Raw genomic sequence first — 18253 nt, 5'->3', positions numbered from 1 at the left:
TTGTTATGTTCTTCGTTGCAATACACGGGAGTAGTGCACTTTACCGAGCACTTTTTCAGATCAAATTAGCGCTGTGGGGGCTCGAACGCTCTTCGCCGGCTCACCGGCTCTGCTAATTAATGCGTTAATTAGCCGACGCTCTACCACTGGACCACAAGCGCTATCACATGTAATCAGTGCTCGTTTAACGGGTCATTAGAATCACCATCGACTTGCATGCGTAATTCAGTAAACAATGAATTGTGCATGCGTGTGACGTCACGGTCCGCTCTCCCATTCATCTTTTCTTGAAACTACACCCACAATTGTTTATGTCAACATGACCGACCAATGGGATTAACCGAATTAACGCTTGAAAAGGTAAGAATTTATGGCTAACCCTTGCCCAAAGCAAGCTAACCATAATGACCGAAAAGGGGTTTTGGATCGTAAAGACGTGTAAGTTTCCCCAAGACCGAAAACAGGTGTTGGATCGTAAAGATGTGTAAGTTTCCCTAAGACCTAGAACGGGTGTTTGATCGTAAAGATGTGTTAGTTTCCCTAAGACCGAGAATGGGTGTTGATTGTAAAGATGTGTAAGTTTCCCTAAGACCGAAAACGGGTGCTGGATCGTGAAGCGAGAGTCACCAGAGCGTGAGGCATGGGAACGGTATAACGAGACAGCAGTGGCACTATAGCGCGGTAACTGAGCGGATGGTAGAGCTCGGGCTGTGCCCGGTAAACTGCATTGTGGCCCAAAACACTAATCCTATTAACAGACGATCTGTGGTTATCTCCGATCTGTGATTATCTCCGATCTGTTAATTATTCCTCAAAGCTGAAACATTGAAATTTATAGTTACGATTTTTATAGTTTTTTAACGTTAATCAGTATAGGACGGGATTTCTAATATATCGTTATGTTGTGAAGTTAGTGTTCAACGAGGAACGAACATGGTCACGGGAAAAAGCCTATACTTGGTGTCAAAAGAAAGTGTGCAGCAGGTGCCCCTTGTGATCGAAAACCGAACGATTCGCGATGTCGAAATAAAATCATCTATAGGAGGTTATGTTTATGAAACATATGTAAACATTTGGTTTGGCCAATGTGTGTTGATAAACCATGTTCGCTTAAAGACAAACATATTAAACTGAATTACCCTCCTGCAGGCGAACCAGTTTGACCAGCACCAAACGTGAATCCAGTCGCCATTTTGGCGCTTTAAAAGGTGAAGGACGTTCACGACTGTTGAGCAATAATGAATTGATGAATGCAACATTTATTTGTTTAAATACCAAATCACTCTGACTTTTTAGTAAAGATGTTCAGAAGTAATGATAGTTTTAAAAAATAATACGAAAAATTAAGCACTGGGGAGGTGTCATGGCGCTGTCTGCTACAGAAGAATAAGGAAGCAAGACATCGCCTGCCATCATGGACTGTATAAGGACTCCAAAGGTACGGTCATAAATATGATGACAATATATTAAACAGCGTGGGAATTTATTTGTCCATAATTTTAATTCATTTGAGACCTATTCCAAGCTTTCTCAGAGGCGAGATGCGTCAGGTGATATCTTGTTTTGGTTGGATGGGCTGATCAACTAATCTATGCTGCCAATGACGGAATCCAAATATAAGGCTGTTCTTTTCGTATTTTATGATAATGATGTCCTAATGCCGTAGCAGTCCCGGCTACGTTGGTAGTGGTGATGCCACCGGAAATGAAGGTAAGGAGGTTGTAGAATGGGGTGACATGCCTTCTTCATCAATTTGGAACACGTTCTAAATTCCTGGCAATTCCTGTACCTCCCCACGAACGGTCGGCTGCAGACGTTTTGTCGTCTGCAACACGGTTTTCATCCAAAGGAGCGATAAAGGCCAGATGTCGGTTTTAATGAGGGTAAATTTGTGATTTTATGATTAAACTGTTGAAGTGACTGGTAGGGGCCATTTAAATAATCATTTCAGCAAGTCTAAAAAACTAATTAATATCTCTGTCAAATGCATTATTTTCGCAATGGTCTGCGGGACAGTGCAGATAAGAATCACTTCCTCTTCTTTCAAGTAAAAAAAAAAATCAATAGAGTTTTACTTGTTAAAATAAATCAACAAGTGATTTAAATTGCATGCAATATTGATGACTCTGTGATGAAATAAGATCTTTGATTACATGTAGTATTATTTGTAATGAGAATGTAACAGTGAACACGGTCGATTCAGTAATCATAAGCTGTGAAAGTGTATATTGAAATATATTAATATTTTACCAATTTTATTGCTGCTGTGAAATGTTTGTCAGATTAATGATCAGATCAATTACCAGTATGTGTGAATAATTATTGTGTTATTATTTGACATTCACAAACTTTTCTGCATGAATCCCTGACAGTTTTATCAAAACTCTGATGAAATGTGTTTAAAGAATGTCTTTTGTTATTTATCTTTAATTAGCTGGAAGATGATATCCACAACTGTTGACAGCAGATTTATTTAATTCTCTTATGAACCATTACGACAAAGCATGTTGATTAGGTTGTACCTTTATCATTGTTTACAAGTCTTTGCCTTGTAAATTTTCTCGTAAAATGAATTGATAACAGCCAAGGCATAAACTTGTATATTTTGTGTTCGTTGATGCCAGTAGAGGTGAGCTGAAGTAACATTGTTAAATGTCTCGTTCAAGATTATTGCACTTACATATAGCGACTAATGCCGGTTTTATAGTGCTAGCCCACTGAGGTACCATGCCGCAGTTTAACATGGATACCCCACTCAGACTTTGTATACTGACTCTGAGCCAACAAGTCCTTGTTTTCTATCATTAATGCTGAGCGCCAGGCAAGGTAACAACAAGAACCATCTTTGAAGGTCTTTTGGTATGATCGAACAACTGACCTTCCGCCAGTAGACTTAGCATGTAGAGACAGGAAATATAACCTGTAGGCACTATGATTTTGACGTATGTCTTAGCTTTGCACCCATGTGCACTAGTACTGGTGATTCATCAAACAATGACCCAAATCATTACTTAATGTGAGATACATAATGTGCAAAAATGGGAAGAAATTAATCAGCAACTATAATAAAACTTTCTTGCTTTTCACCAAGTTGTTATTTATAAGTATGGATAAGTTTGATGATTCTCTGTTAAATATCGACCAATCAGTGATCACAAACAGGAAAACACCATGAAGCAACAGGCAAATAATATCTGGACTATGACTTACGAAAGTCAAATTATGGCAATATGACATGTGTATTGGGGCGGTGGGGTTGTAACGCCCAAGGCCCAGGATCGATTCCCCACATGGGGACAATCCCAGGAGGAACATGACATAGTTTAAATGTTGAAGTTTGTTTATCTGAAGTTGCTACGTTGAAAAACACTGTATTTACATTTTTTTTAACATTGGCCTTTTGATATTTGAACATATTTTGAAATCTGACATTGTTTCAACATTGGAAAGTAATCTTAGTTCAACATTTCATAAAAAACATACATTGAGCGAATTCTTTATTTTTGGTGAAAAAATAACAAGGACTAAATTTTCATGGACCCAGACACTGGTAAAGAGAGTATTATTTAGCCTTTCACATTCTGCTACGAACGTGTCTTGTTTATCAACTGATATGAACTCTATTTATTGTATTGCATCTGTCCAGTCTAGACACTCCATTAATATTATAAGAACTGCTGTAGTCGAAATAGAAACTTAGTTTTGGAATCACATGGCCGTATTGGGGTTTGGTGTCATGACCAGAAGATCGTTACAAAATACTTATTAAAATTTGGCAAAGTTGTTAACTGTGTAATGGGCTGAAGATGCTGAAAGGACTTCTTGAACCAGTCAATATTTGACATTTTTTTAAAAATTGGGAAAATTACAAGATAGAGCATTTCAAGTGCTGTTTATAGACAGTGTGCAAAATAGCCACCTGCCCGATTGTCTGTGGCCAGCCAAATTCTGTCGAACTGAAGATTTGCTACTAAAATGTTAATAGTGATTTCTTTATGCATGCCTCTAAAGCCCTATTCGCATGCACAACTTTTACTCACATATACAAAATTACACGTTTATATTTGCACATGTGAGTATAAGTATAATTTCTATGCCTTTGCTAAGTTTTAGTCAGGTGTTATATATTGATTTTAACACTGATTGAGGGCAGTAAGTGCAAAAGCCACATCTTCAGCATCCTGTGGTGGCAAGTATTCAACATGGAGCGACTTATTTCACATTGCAGAAGATTAAGGAGACAATTTCCTTACCAGGTTTGACAATACTGGCTGGCTTATTAAGACAAATCTGTATGGAAGACAAACAGAGATACAGCTCTGTGGGAAAGTATGTACCATGATGATACTGACAATGAATGGTATGCTATTTGTCGTATGCACACACATTTGCTGAAGTATGTGGGAAGGTCAAGGAGCACCTGGAACCTAGAGACAACTGGGTAAGAGAACCAATACTAGGAGAGGAAAGGGTTGGCATCTTCAGCGTAATACAGAACTAGGGGGAACCTTTGGGTGTTGGCAGAACTACACTGCAATAGAATCCACGAAGGTGAGTTTTTAGTGAACATCTCATAGACTACTTCTCCTTGCCACGTGAATAAGGGTCATCAATGGTTGCATTAGGCAGACCTCATATCCCTGAAATTGGACCAAGAGAGAACATAGAGATAACCTAAATTGCTAGGCTTGGTATTCATTGATAATGGAGGTTTTTTTTGATCATTGGAATGTTTATGGAAACATAAATATCCGATGACCTGGTCGTGTGAGATTTTACCAACTCTGAAATATTCCACAGGGTTGAGAATAATTAACTGTGTACATGCAATTGTGTAAATTTACCTTTACATTTGCTAAAATGTACAAAATGCATGCAGCTCGGGCAGCAGTGTTATACAAAGTGCATGCAGGATGGTCAACAGTGTTGTAAAAAATGCATGCAGCCCGGTCGACAGTGTTGTAGAAAGTGCATGCAGCACAAGCGGCAGTGTTGTACAAAGTGCATGCAGCATGGTCAACAGTGTTGTAGAAAGTGCATGCAGCACAAGCGGCTGTGTTGTACAAAGTGCATGCAACACAAGTGGCAGTGTTATACAAAGTGCATTCTACACAAGCAGCAGTGTTGTACAAAGTTTATGCAACACAAGCAGCAGTGTTGTACAAAGTGTATGCAACACAAGCAGCAGTGTTATACAAAGTGCATGCAACACAAGCAGCAGTGTTGTACAATGTGTATGCAACACAAGCAGCAGTGTTGTACAAAGTGTATGCAACACAAGCAGCAGTGTTATACAAAGTGCATGCAACACAAGCAGCAGTGTTATACAAAGTGCATGCAGCACAAGCAGCAGTGTTATACAAAGTGTATGCAACACAAGGGTCAGTGTTATACAAAGTGTATGCAACACAAGGGTCAGTGTTATACAAAGTGTATGCAACACAAGCAGCAGTGTTGTACAATGTGTATGCTACACAAGCAGCAGTGTTGTACAAAGTGCATGCTTCACAAGCAGCAGTGTTGTACAAAGTGTGTGCTACACAAGCAGCAGTGTTGTACAAAGTGTGTGCTACACAAGCAGCAGTGTTGTACAATGTGTATGCTACACAAGCAGCAGTGTTGTACAAAGTGTGTGCTACACAAGTGTCAGTGTTGTACAATGTGTATGCTATACAAGCAGCAGTGTTGTACAGTGTGTATGCTACACAAGCAGCAGTGTTGTACAATGTGTATGCTACACAAGCAGCAGTGTTGTAAAAAGTGTGTGCTACACAAGCAGCAGTGTTGTACAAAGTGTATGCTACACAAGCAGCAGTGTTGTACAATGTGTATGCTTTACAAGCAGCAGTGTTGTACAGTGTGTATGCTATACAAGCAGCAGTGTTGTGAAAAGTGTATGCTACACAAGCAGCAGTGTTGTACAGAGTGCATGCAGCACAAGCAGCAGTGTTGTACAAAGTGCATGCAGCACAAGCAGCAGTGTTGTACAAAGTGCATGCAGCACAAGCAGCAGTGTTGTACAATGTGTATACTACACAAGCAGCAGTGTTGTACAGAGTGCATGCAGCACAAGCAGCAGTGTTGTACAAAGTGCATGCAGCACAAGCAGCAGTGTTGTACAATGTGTATACTACACAAGCAGCAGTGTTGTACAATGTGTATGCTAGACAAGCAGCAGTGTTGTACAATGTGTATGCTATACAAGCAGCAGTGTTTTACAGTGTGTATGCTACACAAGCCGCAGTGTTATACAGTGTGTATGCTACACAAGCCGCAGTGTTATACAAAGTGTGTGCTACACAAGCCGCAGTGTTATACAAAGTGTATGCTACACAAGCAGCAGTGTTGTACAGAGTGCATGCAGCACAAGCAGCAGTGTTGTACAAAGTGCATGCAGAACAAGCAGCAGTGTTGTACAGAGTGCATGCAGCACAAGCAGCAGTGTTGTACAAAGTGCATGCAGCACAAGCAGCAGTGTTGTACAATGTGTCTGCTACACAAGCAGCAGTGTTGTACAAAGTGTATGCTAGACAAGCAGCAGTGTTGTACAATGTGTATGCTATACAAGCAGCAGTGTTTTACAGTGTGTATGCTACACAAGCCGCAGTGTTATACAAAGTGTGTGCTACACAAGCCGAAGTGTTATACAAAGTGTATGCTACACAAGCAGCAGTGTTGTACAAAGTGCATGCAGAACAAGCAGCAGTGTTGTACAAAGTGCATGCAGGACAAGCAGCAGTGTTGTACAATGTGTATACTACACAAGTAGCAGTGTTGTACAGAGTGCATGCAGCACAAGCAGCAGTGTTGTACAAAGTGCATGCAGCACAAGCAGCAGTGTTGTACAATGTGTATGCTACACAAGCAGCAGTGTTGTACAGAGTGCATGCAGCACAAGCAGCAGTGTTGTACAAAGTGCATGCAGCACAAGCAGCAGTGTTGTACAAAGTGCATGCAGCACAAGCAGCAGTGTTGTACAAAGTGCATGGGTTGGAGAACATTCCCGGGAAGTAATTGTACTTCACATGACCACAGATCGATATATGGGCTCTGTCGTACACATTTGTATCAGAGCCTTCAGTTGTACTCTCATTATGTTCTATGTCTCAACCATGTGTTTGTGTGCACATTTTGATTTTATCATGTTTATGAGTCTTGTAAGAAACTCCTACTGCCTACTTATCTTGTGTGAGGATTATTGATTATTCTCAGTCATACAGTGCCTAAAACAGTCCAAATTAGCATTTCAGACAGCGCCATAGTTAATGCTGGGAGTTTGAAGTATCAAGTGGAGATCTTTCCCTGGTGTCTTGCAATAATTAGGCTTTGTAACATTGTGTAGAAGTGAGGAATATTGTTAACACCGCAGTCAGCAACATTCTGGCTGCATCACAGTTACCAGTAACACCAGTCTTGCTGGTCCACAATCACGGGGCACTGTTGGCCAGACATTAGTAGACCACTGCATGGGATACTCCAGACCTTTTCTCCAACAGAATCCCACTGGTAGTTGTTTGAATTTTGTTTAATGCAGCGGTCAGCAATATTCCACAATTGGGATAAGATGACATGCATGAACCAAGTCAGCAAGCCTGACCACCTGATCCTGTTAGTCGCTGAAGACCAGTCTGTAGGCAGCAGTCTGCTCGAACATTCACATCAACAGTTAAAACTGTGACTTCATGATAGGTCAGACATTATCTGCAGACAGATTACGCAGATGGAATGACAGATTAAGCAACACTGCATATGTCATTGTTGTGGTTGATCTTTGCAAATCTATGAAATCATAGTTACCATGGTAACATACAAAACACAACTGCTCGCTTCACTTGCACTAGTAAATAATGGGGGAGGGATAATCACAAGAATTATTCAAAGTGTGCATAATTTCAGTATTCTCATTTGCCAGTGTGGTTTGAATGGCTGATTTCTTGATGCAGGTGTTATTTCCATTTACAAGAGACTTATTTATTTCAATATTATGATAACTGTCCTTAAAAAGTTTTTCTGCCTGTATGAGAGATTGATTTTGATCCGTATTGTTTTTGTGAAATCACAGCTGTTACAAGTCTGAAAGCTTTTGTTACCATAGAAATATGACAGCATGTTTATAGGCTGCCAATAATCCACTTGTAAAATTAATAGGAATTGTATACATTTTGTCACTTTCAGAAGTGGGTAAGGAACATTATTGTGTCCAAAATTGGGAATTTTATTAACAAGACTGAATGAGATGCAGTCCATAGATTGCTATCCGAAACTAAACATGTCACATGCTTATGGTGAAGACAGTCAACCATCTACTTGTTATGTCAGAAATGGCTTAAGGCTTAATGGCTGCCAACACAATTTGATGATGTAGCTCATTGCCCAAGGCCAGTGACTTAGTTTCATGCACAGTCTCTTCTTGTAGAGGGGTCACGGGTGGCCCAATCGTCTAAGGCACCGCGATTCGCTGTGCAGAGTTGCTTCCCTTGGGCACACCAGAAACCTATGATTGTGGGTTCGAATCCCGGTTCGCCCCAATTATGTTTCTAGGTTTGTAAGCACCATACCCGTGCTCGTGGGTTTCACTGAAGTGGTAAACATCTGAGACCTGCACCACTTCGGGCTTTCCTCCCATATTAAGCTGACACGCCGTGATATAACTGGAATACTGATAAAAGCGGCTTTAAACCCAACTCACTCACTCACTCTTCTAAATCTTGTAGACTGGAAATGGACCATGGACCATGGGATGTGCAAGGCTCTTGGTACTGATTGAGGTTAAGGGGTCTTGCCATTAACCTGAGGTTAAAATGGAACAATTTAGAGTCTTCAGATTTAATTGCAAAAGACCCTCCAGAACCTCTCTTGGTTTCTGACTACAGGTCAAAAGCCCTTTGAGGCTATATGGCATATAAGGAAACACTGTTGCTTTTTGTTTTGGTATCCTGTCAGCTGAATATGAAACTTAGGGTGTACAAATGTGTTACTCATTCAAAACAATTTCAGTAACGAAACTGAAACATGAGTCTGTCCATAGACAGGTGGTCAGGTCATATTGATTCAATTATTAAAACAACATCAAAGACGATTCATTCAATGAGAAAGCTTAAGTATATGCTCTGTCGTAGTGTGTTGCATAAGATTTATGTAATGTTTATTAGACCACATTTTGAATATGCATGGGAAGTTTGGGACGGTTGTACCAAAGAGCAGAGTGACAGATTAGAAAACTCCAACTGAGAAGCAGCAAGAATTGTAACTGGTTTACCAACCTATACTTCCGTCAAAAACTTATATTTCGAAACTTCCTGGGAGCCCTTATCAGAGCGCAGGAGCCCTTATCAGAGCGTTTATTTTGTAAAATATATAACAATATGACACCTTCATACCTTAAAGATCTCGTACCTCACTCTGTCGGGACAAACGTAACATACAACTTAGAACCGCTCACAATATAACTATGCCTCTATTACGAACTAAGTTATCTGAATCCTCGTTTATACCATCCGCTATCAAATTGTGGAACACATTACCTTCTCAGCAATGGAATGTTTCCTTTCTGTCATTTAAATTATTAACTGTAAATAAGAATACATGCAAATCTATGGGAGAGGGTGTTCTAAGTCGTGATAACGTTTCCCCAATCCTTTTTATGAGAATTAAAATATGTTTTAACTAAAGAGACAGGTTGTTACTGAAAACGTACTGTATTCACTGTATGAAGTGCTTTGCTACATGACAGTCCATGTCTTCTAATGTAAATTACAGATATTTTTTATACAGCAGTGCAGAAGAGGTACATAATTGCTCTGTAACTATTATCAAAGAGCTTTAGTTTTCACCAACCATTGAACTAAGTTTTTTCACCAATGCACAATCTCTGAGAACAGATTTTGACTCAATATATATGGTTTCTATGAGGCCAAACTCACCATCTCCCAACCCCAACCCCAACCCCAACCCCAACCCCAACCCCAACCCATCTCCCAATCCCAACCCAAACCCAAACCCAAACCCAAACCCAAACCCATCTCCCATCTCCCAACCCCAACCCCAACCCCTGACCCACTTCCGATGGACCTAGTGGAATGAAACTTGGCATAGGTATTAGTCTTTCTCCACATAGGAACCAGCAAGAGTTACACACTTCTCCCATCGTTTTATGCAACTATGGAGACCTTGCTTGTAAAAGCCCTCATTTTGCGTCTCAAACCAGGACTTGACTTCGGAAATCAGTGTTTCATCATCTGTGAAACGTTTTCCCTTCAAAAATGACTTCATGGTTGGAAAGAGGTGGAAGTCAGATGGTGCAAGGTCAGGAGAGTAAGGAGGATGTGGAAGGATTTCATAGCCACAGGACCGCGCTTCTGTCTGGGCAACATGAGAGTTGTGTTCTGGAGCAGTGTCTTGCAGGAGACGGACACCTTTGGTCAGCATGCCACGCCTCTTAAGCTTGATAGCGTCCCACAATTTCCTCAGCAGTGAAGCATAATAAGCTCCTGTAATTGTGGTACCCTTTGCCAAGAAATCCATCATCACTACTCCGTGCTGGTCCCAAAACACCATGAGCATGACCTTGCCTGCAAAGGGTTGGACACATGCCTTCTTTGGGGGTGGTGACTCCACATGCTCCCATTGCATCGACTAAACTTTAGTCTCAGGATCATAGTGATGGACCCATGTTTCATCCTGTGTGATATCCTTTGAGCTATTGACTAGTTCCTCCTTTGGAAAGGTGTGAGCAACCTGGAAATCCATCGTGCAGACACCTTATGCATGTTCAAATTGTCATGGATGATTTTTTCCATAGACCCTACACTGATCTTGACATCTTGTGCTAACTGGCGAAAGTTATACGTCGGTCTGCCAAAATGGCGGTCTCCACTTGATGGATAGTGTCCTCATCAATGGCTGAATGGGGGTGACCAGGAATGGCAGCTGTTTCCACAGATGTCCAACCACACTTGAACTGGCGATGCCAGTGTTTAACACGTCATATGATGGGGCATCTTCCCCATAAGTTGCTTTCATTTCATCGAAAGTTTCTTTTGGTGTGCGACCTTTCAAATATAAAAACCTAATCACTTCTCGGTATTCTACTGGCTCCATTGTCACACCCTACTCGATCATAACACCTGTAAAAGTGGTAAGATTAATAGTTCGGTGCTGCAAATTCAGACATAACCCATAGATACATGTATCATAAGTTGTTCATTGATGACTTACAGTTCAGGTTGGTTGGTAAAGGGGAGCAACTCTTGCAAGTTTAACAGTCAAACAACTGGCATTGCTGCCAAGCAGCCAAAGGAATGTGGATCTGCTTATTTTAAAGCTAATTTCAATTTCTTTATGATGGATGCTGCTTGTGTGCACGTAAATAGAGAGAGTATTAGAAATGTCGACAATAAAATATGTTTCAGATTGGATGTTGGAGATGCAATACCCACACTTAAACCATTGGTACTATTGTTATTGATGTCAGGAAGTCAGTATTCATGGTATTATTATATATTCTAGATTAAGTCTTCTGTATGATTAAATATTGAGGTATATGTCCTTCACTGACCTTCATTTGTTTTTAGCTCTGGATTTCAAATTACATGTAGGGGCAGTGCGGTAGCCTAGTGGTTAAGGTGTTCACTTGTCACGCCCATGTGAAGTCCATTTCTTGTGTCCCCTGCTGTGATATTGCTGGAATATTGCTAACAGCTGTGTATAACCATATTCACTCACTCAAATTACATGTGCAGGTAGAATGGAGATAAAAATGGTTCAATGTACAGTTGTGATGAATTCAGCATTAATGATGAAAGTTGACTTTAAAACATGAAGCTGTGTGTTTGAATTCAGGGTTCAAACCTACAGTTAACTGAGCTCTACATTGAAAACATACTTCCAGATTTTCATACCTGAAAATGTCAATAAGCGTGACTCTGCAGATGTCAACACAATATTCTGTTTCAAAATGCCATACACTCATTGCCAAAGAAGAAGCACCTATAAAATATCCCAGCACGGCCAAGGAGACTGGCTGATTTGTGCATCTTTCAGGAATCTCAGGGGAAACAAGTCCTTTTTCTTCTTTCCTTCCAGAATAAGAATAATAACGCTAATAATTAGGTTTCAGGGTTTTACACGATGCAGAAATGTTAAATTAATTATTAGGGGTCCCCTGTGCCCTAGTTTGTCAGTCCAGGTAAAACCTTGTGTTTCAATAACAGCACTTCAGGGATTGATTTAGTCTGATGTCATTAAAAATTCCCAATTTGGAACTAAAATGTCCTAATTCATGTCACTATGTTTTAGTTTATATAACTAGTGACTAAGTTTATGGCTTTGAAGAAGTAACTTGTATTTGTAAGGGTGAATATTATCCTACCCTATTTTTTATCCCGGGGATGAAATTCTCTCATGTCAGGATGATTCTCACTTGTGAATTTGAACCCATACCAGTGTGGTACTAAGGTATGATACTACACTCTAGAGTAAAACTCCCCCCGGGATAATATTTAGGTAGGATATAATCCTTGCTTACATATTCACTTACAGCAAGACCTATAAATATATACAGATTTTAATACTTCATTTTTATATTACTGCGTTATATGCAATCTCAAAATAACTCCAAATGAAACAATTATGAACTTTAAAAAAATCCCAATTTGAACAAACTTTGAAAGTAACATTTTTTTCCAATTTGCCTGCCATGGGCATTTAGTTGAGAATCCCAGATAAATTCCTTTATTTCTACCCCCTCATCTGTTGCTGGGTCCCCATGCTACCCTGCCAACACAGTGGTACCTGTAGGGCAGCTGGGTCGTGTGTGCATCAGGGTTGATAAGGGCTGGCAGTGATTGTTCAGGGGTGTTCTAGGGCCCTGGTGTATTCCTGCTACAGTGCAGGCGACAGTATGCTGTGGCATGAAGGCTAAGACTCCTTGACCATCATGCATAATGTCAAACACAGGTTGTTTATCATTGACCAAGACACAGCTAGTCTTTGAGACACCCTGGCTACGGGTATGCATTGAAAATGTTGAACATGTAATTTGAAATATTTTGTAATGAACAGCATGAGATGTATGTACGCTTGATGATTTTGGGGGGGGAAGGTCGTGTCATACCAAAAGACGATAAAAGAGGGAGAGAGAGAATAATAACATTCACAGAAAGTATTAAAATGTCCAAGTGAAAGTGCTGAAATCACACGCTCAGTGATCGGTTTCCAAAACAAAACTATTTGGTGGCTCAGCAGTGTGACAACTATTTTCGTTGGTTGATATGTAGACTTGGTGGCAGTGTCTATCAACTTTCTATCCTGTGATGCTTAGCAGCTAAACGGATACGTGCTGCAACTCTAACATCAGTCAAAAGGTGTGTCTATCTAATCCTTCAAAAATAACAACATTGCATACATTGCTGTTTCTGAAACAACCTTTGATCTTGTAATTGACCTTGTGAATAATTAACATAACAATTAATGTTGGTAACTAACTTCATTAACTTAAGCATTAATATAAGCAAGGGATTTCAAAGTATGGTAGTATGGTTGTGTTGTGAAGTATTCTTACCATGTTAAATGTCAGGACTTTTGCAATCCCAAAACACACAAGAGTGATAACTTGTTTATCATGTAATGTCATTCTTAAATTCTATCATCGGACAAAGTATTCTCATTTCTCAGAAACAGTACAGAAACATTACATGATATCCTGGAATGTGGACATTAATATGTTACTTCACAAGGTCAGTGATTAGTCAGTCGTACAACAGGCAATATGGCTACAACTGAAACTTGTTTTCTTAGACAAAATGCTAACTACTTTATTGGCAACATGACAACTACCTTGTAGGCAATATGACAACTACCTTATAGGCAATATGACAACTACCTTGTAGGCAATATGACAACTACCTTGTAGGCAATATGACAACTACCTTATAGGCAATATGACAACTACCTTATAGGCAATATGACAACTACCTTATAGGCAATATGATAACTACCTTATAGGCAACATGACAACTACCTTATGGGAAACATGATTACTACCTTATACGCAACATGACAATTACCTTACAGGCAATATTGATAACTTATTCAGTTGTCTGCCTGCTAGAGTAGTCTATGAGTCATCACGTTTTTGAGCTGCTTTTGTTCATAGTAGGTGATACAGTCACTTGTCTTGTTGATAACGCTATGCTACATCTGTCAGATGTTAATTGTTGTCATGGTAATTGGCATGTTATTCTATCACATTGTAAGTTTTATGTTCCTCCAGCTGCAGGGAATGTTTGTTAGGCTATACTTTATGCTGAAAATATTTCTTTGTAAGCACTTCTCTCTCATACTCAGTAAACAATATAAAGTACTATTTAGTGAACATGTGTATTTACAAACTTAGAAACATCATCATGATCAGAGAGCTGACAATTGCAGACCAGTAATGCTAGAGTGTGTTTGTTTCCTGGCATTAAGCCCAACATGGATTTTTGCCTCATTCCATGAATAGATAGTGACCAATGGGAGACCTTGCATGTTCCATAACCTGGTGAGGTATAACTGCCTCTGTGGTCTGGTGGTAGAGCGTCTTCACCTTCAAAGTTCACACGACCAGTCTAGAACCAGACAAATCGGCCATTATGAACACTGTCAAAGTTCACACGACCACTCTAGAACCAGACAAATCGGCCATTGTGAACACTGTCAAAGTTCACACGACCACTCTAGAACCAGACAAATCGGCCATTGTGAACACTGTCAAAGTTCACACGACTACTCTAGAACCAGACAAATCGGCCATTGTGAACACTGTCAAAGTTCACACGACCGCTCTAGAACCAGACAAATCGGCCATTGTGAACACTGTCAAAGTTCACACGACCACTCTAGAACCAGACAAATCGGCCATTGTGAACACTGTCAACCTCAGACAAAGACTTGTTGATGACTTCAACTACTACTGATCACCATGTTTGATTGACACATAGTCTCTCCTATTAGAGGACAGTTTACATTGATGATGTTAGGTATCACCTAAGGAAGATTGAAACTGGTCTGGGACTTGTTCTGAAAGACCACTTTGACAACTGTTAATAGATTTTGACCAAATTTTGTGTTTAGATTTGTTTATAAAAGAAAGATCAAGTTTGATAACCAGACAAACAAATATTGACAAGGTCAAAGGGCTTATATAATTCACTGTACATGCCTATTAAATACATATTTTAAATATTTCACCGATGTAAATATAGTCAAGTCAGGTGAAGAGGTTTCTTCATCCCTCTAGGTGACAATTTTACTTACAACTGTCTTATGTTGATACTAAGCTTGAAAATAACAGCCATGTTTTGTGATACTGAAATGTTAACAGCAACATGCAATGTTTTTCATTGTTAGTTCTCAGAAATGGCGCATCTCAGAACTTGCTTCTTTCCATATCAAGGCCAGTCTTTTGGACTTTTTGTTTATGGGTTTTGATAGTGAAAAATGTGGTCATTAGGTTGGAAAAAAAAGAAATGCATTGTACAGGTATTTTTTATCCATTTAGGTTTTTTTGAAATGGTAAGTGATGAATAAAATTAAAAATCATCCCCTGGTTTGTTGTCACTAGAAATATAGCAAATCTAGAATGATTTGTAATAATAATTAATGATTGTTTAAAAAGTCTGTTTTAGTCATATAAAAATCTGTTTGATTATTATTATTATTGTCAAAGCGATTTTTACTGTCTGTGGTATGAAAACAACCTTGTCATTCATATATATTTTTTCTTTTTCTGAATTTTCGATTTTTAAGGTCGGCGGTTCCATTAACTAATTACAAAAAGTAGTGTCTAATAGAAATACTACTTCTATTTGAAATGTGTAAGTGATAAAATGTGTTTTTTAATTGTATCTGAACATGCTGAAGACATGGCCATCAGCTGCAGATGCCATCAATCTGGTGACAATAATCATGATAATAGCATTTATATGTAGACTGAACAAGGCATCATGAGAGTCAACAGACATTTTGGAAATCAATGTCAAAATAGTTTTCTTGCAGACATATAAGCAGCGAGAGATATGAAAAGAAATGGATTAGATTGTATACCATCAAAAAGTATGAGCTCTGTACAGTGAGGTCACTACGCCTTGAGTACCCATGACACCTGCACAGAGACAAAATTCCATCAGATGTTTGTAATGGTTGATATGACTTTCTATTGTAAGGCTAGGTTGGAATTATCTTCACATGAACAAGGTATAATTGACCAGTGTTGTAGCATTTGTATCAGTCATTAAAAACATTGAATAGTATGAAGTTGCATAAATTGCCTGTATGGAGTTTAGGCTGTGCAGGGATAGAAACTAACTGTTTTAGTCCACTTGTCCTTATAATGATAGCATATAGCAAAACCCTTAATAATGGCAAATTTCTAATAGTCCTTATGGTACCTTAACTATTGGGCAGTTTGGCAAGGACTATAGGACTAGTGCCAATTTCTGATGCTGCTGTGTCGGGAGGCAGGAAGCTATTCCTGCAGTATGGCTTGACTCTGGAGCAACTGTTTTCAATAACTAATAACATGCCGTGATCACTGTCAGCTCTAACTACAGGGAACGTACATTCCCCAACATGGGCAAGAGAGCTACTGTATTGCCATGAGCTTCTCAAATATATTTCAGTGTATGTGGTTTACTAGTAAAGAATTCTTATAGAGAACATGCATTATTCACTCACCCGTCTCCCAGCATTGATTGAAATTAACAAAGGACGATTCGACGATCTCCAAGGCATTTGGCGTTAATAGTGGAATTAGCCATCTCCAACAGGTGTGGCCGTTTCATACTCACCAGTATGAAATACACATCTGTCAATTAAAAGTCAACGAGCAAGTTGCCAATAACAAATCAATATCCACCCCCTGAGGCAGTACTGGCGTAAGTGACATCATTGCTGCAGCCTTGCAATAGACCAGTCTTCTAAGCCAAACTGTTGTGTGAAGTGTGATGTCCTTCGAATATCCTGGATAACACTGAAATTGATCTATGTTGCACATTTAGTCGGTTGGTCTGTGCAGTCTAACGATGCTGTCAGTGGACTAAGGGATAACGATTCGTGGCTTTCTGTAGTGAGATTAACACAAGACTAAGGATCAATACCTCACGAGACAAAGCTGTCGGTGTTGGAAGGAGGGTCAGTTGTTTGCGTCTCCCGCCGATGGTAGTCCACTGCACCCTGGAGATACAGGCCTGAATCTATGGGTCTTCCAAGCCCCCAAGCCAGTGGTGGCTGACACGATCCGCATAGTTAATATCGAAACTGAGTGAGAAGCACTTCTCTTTGAGTTGTGGAGATTTTAGTCAGTTCCTCAGCGATCACAGATGAGGAGGAAGATGGGAAACGTGTTGGATGTACAGTCATTGCCTGATGATGCTCTGGTCAAAAAGGTACTGCTCTTACTTATCATACTTTCATGGTGACTGATGTGAAGGTAACATGACTGGATACTTGGGGTGGTCGGTGTTGGTATTGAGAATACATTGGGCTGTTTACTGTTCTGATGTTACTTTATGATATTATTGAAATAATTGTAGTAAATTGTGGATGTCACTTTCCAGAAACTCTTGTACACAAAGAGCATTGTTGGGGAATGGATTGGAATGCAGATTATGGCCTGATGGGTCATGTACAGTGGTACTAGATGCTGCAGTCTCATGTTGAATAAGTAGTACTGAATATTTACATGTAGCTAGGCAGAGTCCTTGTCAAAACCCAAATGCTGGGGATATATCAATGAAAGCACTAGCAAGACCCCAGGAAATCAAGAGCCTTCTTTCATTCCCAACTCTCAAGCTGTACCAAAAGGAGTTGTGCAATAGCAATCCTTGACAAAACCCAGTGCAGCAAATTTTGTAGCACTTGCTATAGAAACTCATCAATACCACAATGCCTTGTTCTGCTTGTATATTCATTAGGTTGTCTGTGAGGTGAGGTCACCTGACATTTTCATGAGAACACAGGAGGTAATCCAAAGAGCCTTACATGAATGTATCTCCACTGCTTCATTGATGTCTTAATACAGTTGAACTTGAAATTGCCATTAGAACATGTGTGAAGTTTAGTTTTGAAAAAAACTACACTGAACTTGATCAGGGACCTAATGCCATTTAGGACCCTCTTCATGGTCTAGTAGATTGTGCGGAAGGTTGGTGGTTCAGTCCCCAGCCGCTTCATACCAGCATACATTGAAAGATGGTACTTGTTTTTACCCTGC

The 18253-nt window shown here is 39.7% G+C and overlaps 2 protein-coding genes across 10 annotated transcripts in view; one reads left to right on the top strand and one right to left on the bottom strand.

Annotated features, from left to right (window-relative positions):
- LOC124137490 (nucleoporin p58/p45-like) overlaps positions 1–16918 on the bottom strand; it is a 47726-nt gene extending 30808 nt beyond the window's left edge. For 4 of the 5 annotated variants that reach the window (XM_046503814.2, XM_046503819.2, XM_046503818.2 and 1 more), the window contains exon 1: positions 1140–1224. In XM_046503814.2, the coding sequence (XP_046359770.2) occupies positions 1140–1192 (53 nt within the window). In that variant the 5' untranslated portion in view covers positions 1193–1224. Of the gene's footprint in view, positions 1–1139; positions 1225–16716 lie in introns of those variants that run through there. The other variant, XM_046503815.2, reaches the window with a different exon arrangement.
- The window catches only part of LOC124137488 (myotubularin-related protein 6-like), a 107491-nt gene continuing 90570 nt past the window's right edge, over positions 1333–18253 (top strand). For 2 of the 5 annotated variants that reach the window (XM_048387639.1, XM_046503810.2), the window contains exon 1: positions 17202–17426. In XM_048387639.1, the coding sequence (XP_048243596.1) occupies positions 17361–17426 (66 nt within the window). In that variant the 5' untranslated portion in view covers positions 17202–17360. Of the gene's footprint in view, positions 1439–1595; positions 1711–1769; positions 1884–17201; positions 17427–18253 lie in introns of those variants that run through there. The other 3 variants (XM_048387640.1, XM_048387641.1, XM_048387642.1) reach the window with 3 other exon arrangements.

This window comes from Haliotis rufescens, unplaced genomic scaffold (genome assembly GCF_023055435.1).
Source record: "Haliotis rufescens isolate VD_foot unplaced genomic scaffold, xgHalRufe1.0.p SCAF_7, whole genome shotgun sequence".
Classification (NCBI taxonomy): domain Eukaryota; kingdom Metazoa; phylum Mollusca; class Gastropoda; order Lepetellida; family Haliotidae; genus Haliotis; species Haliotis rufescens.
Note: the sequence above shows the minus strand (reverse complement) of the source record. Positions and strands in the feature narration are given on the sequence as shown.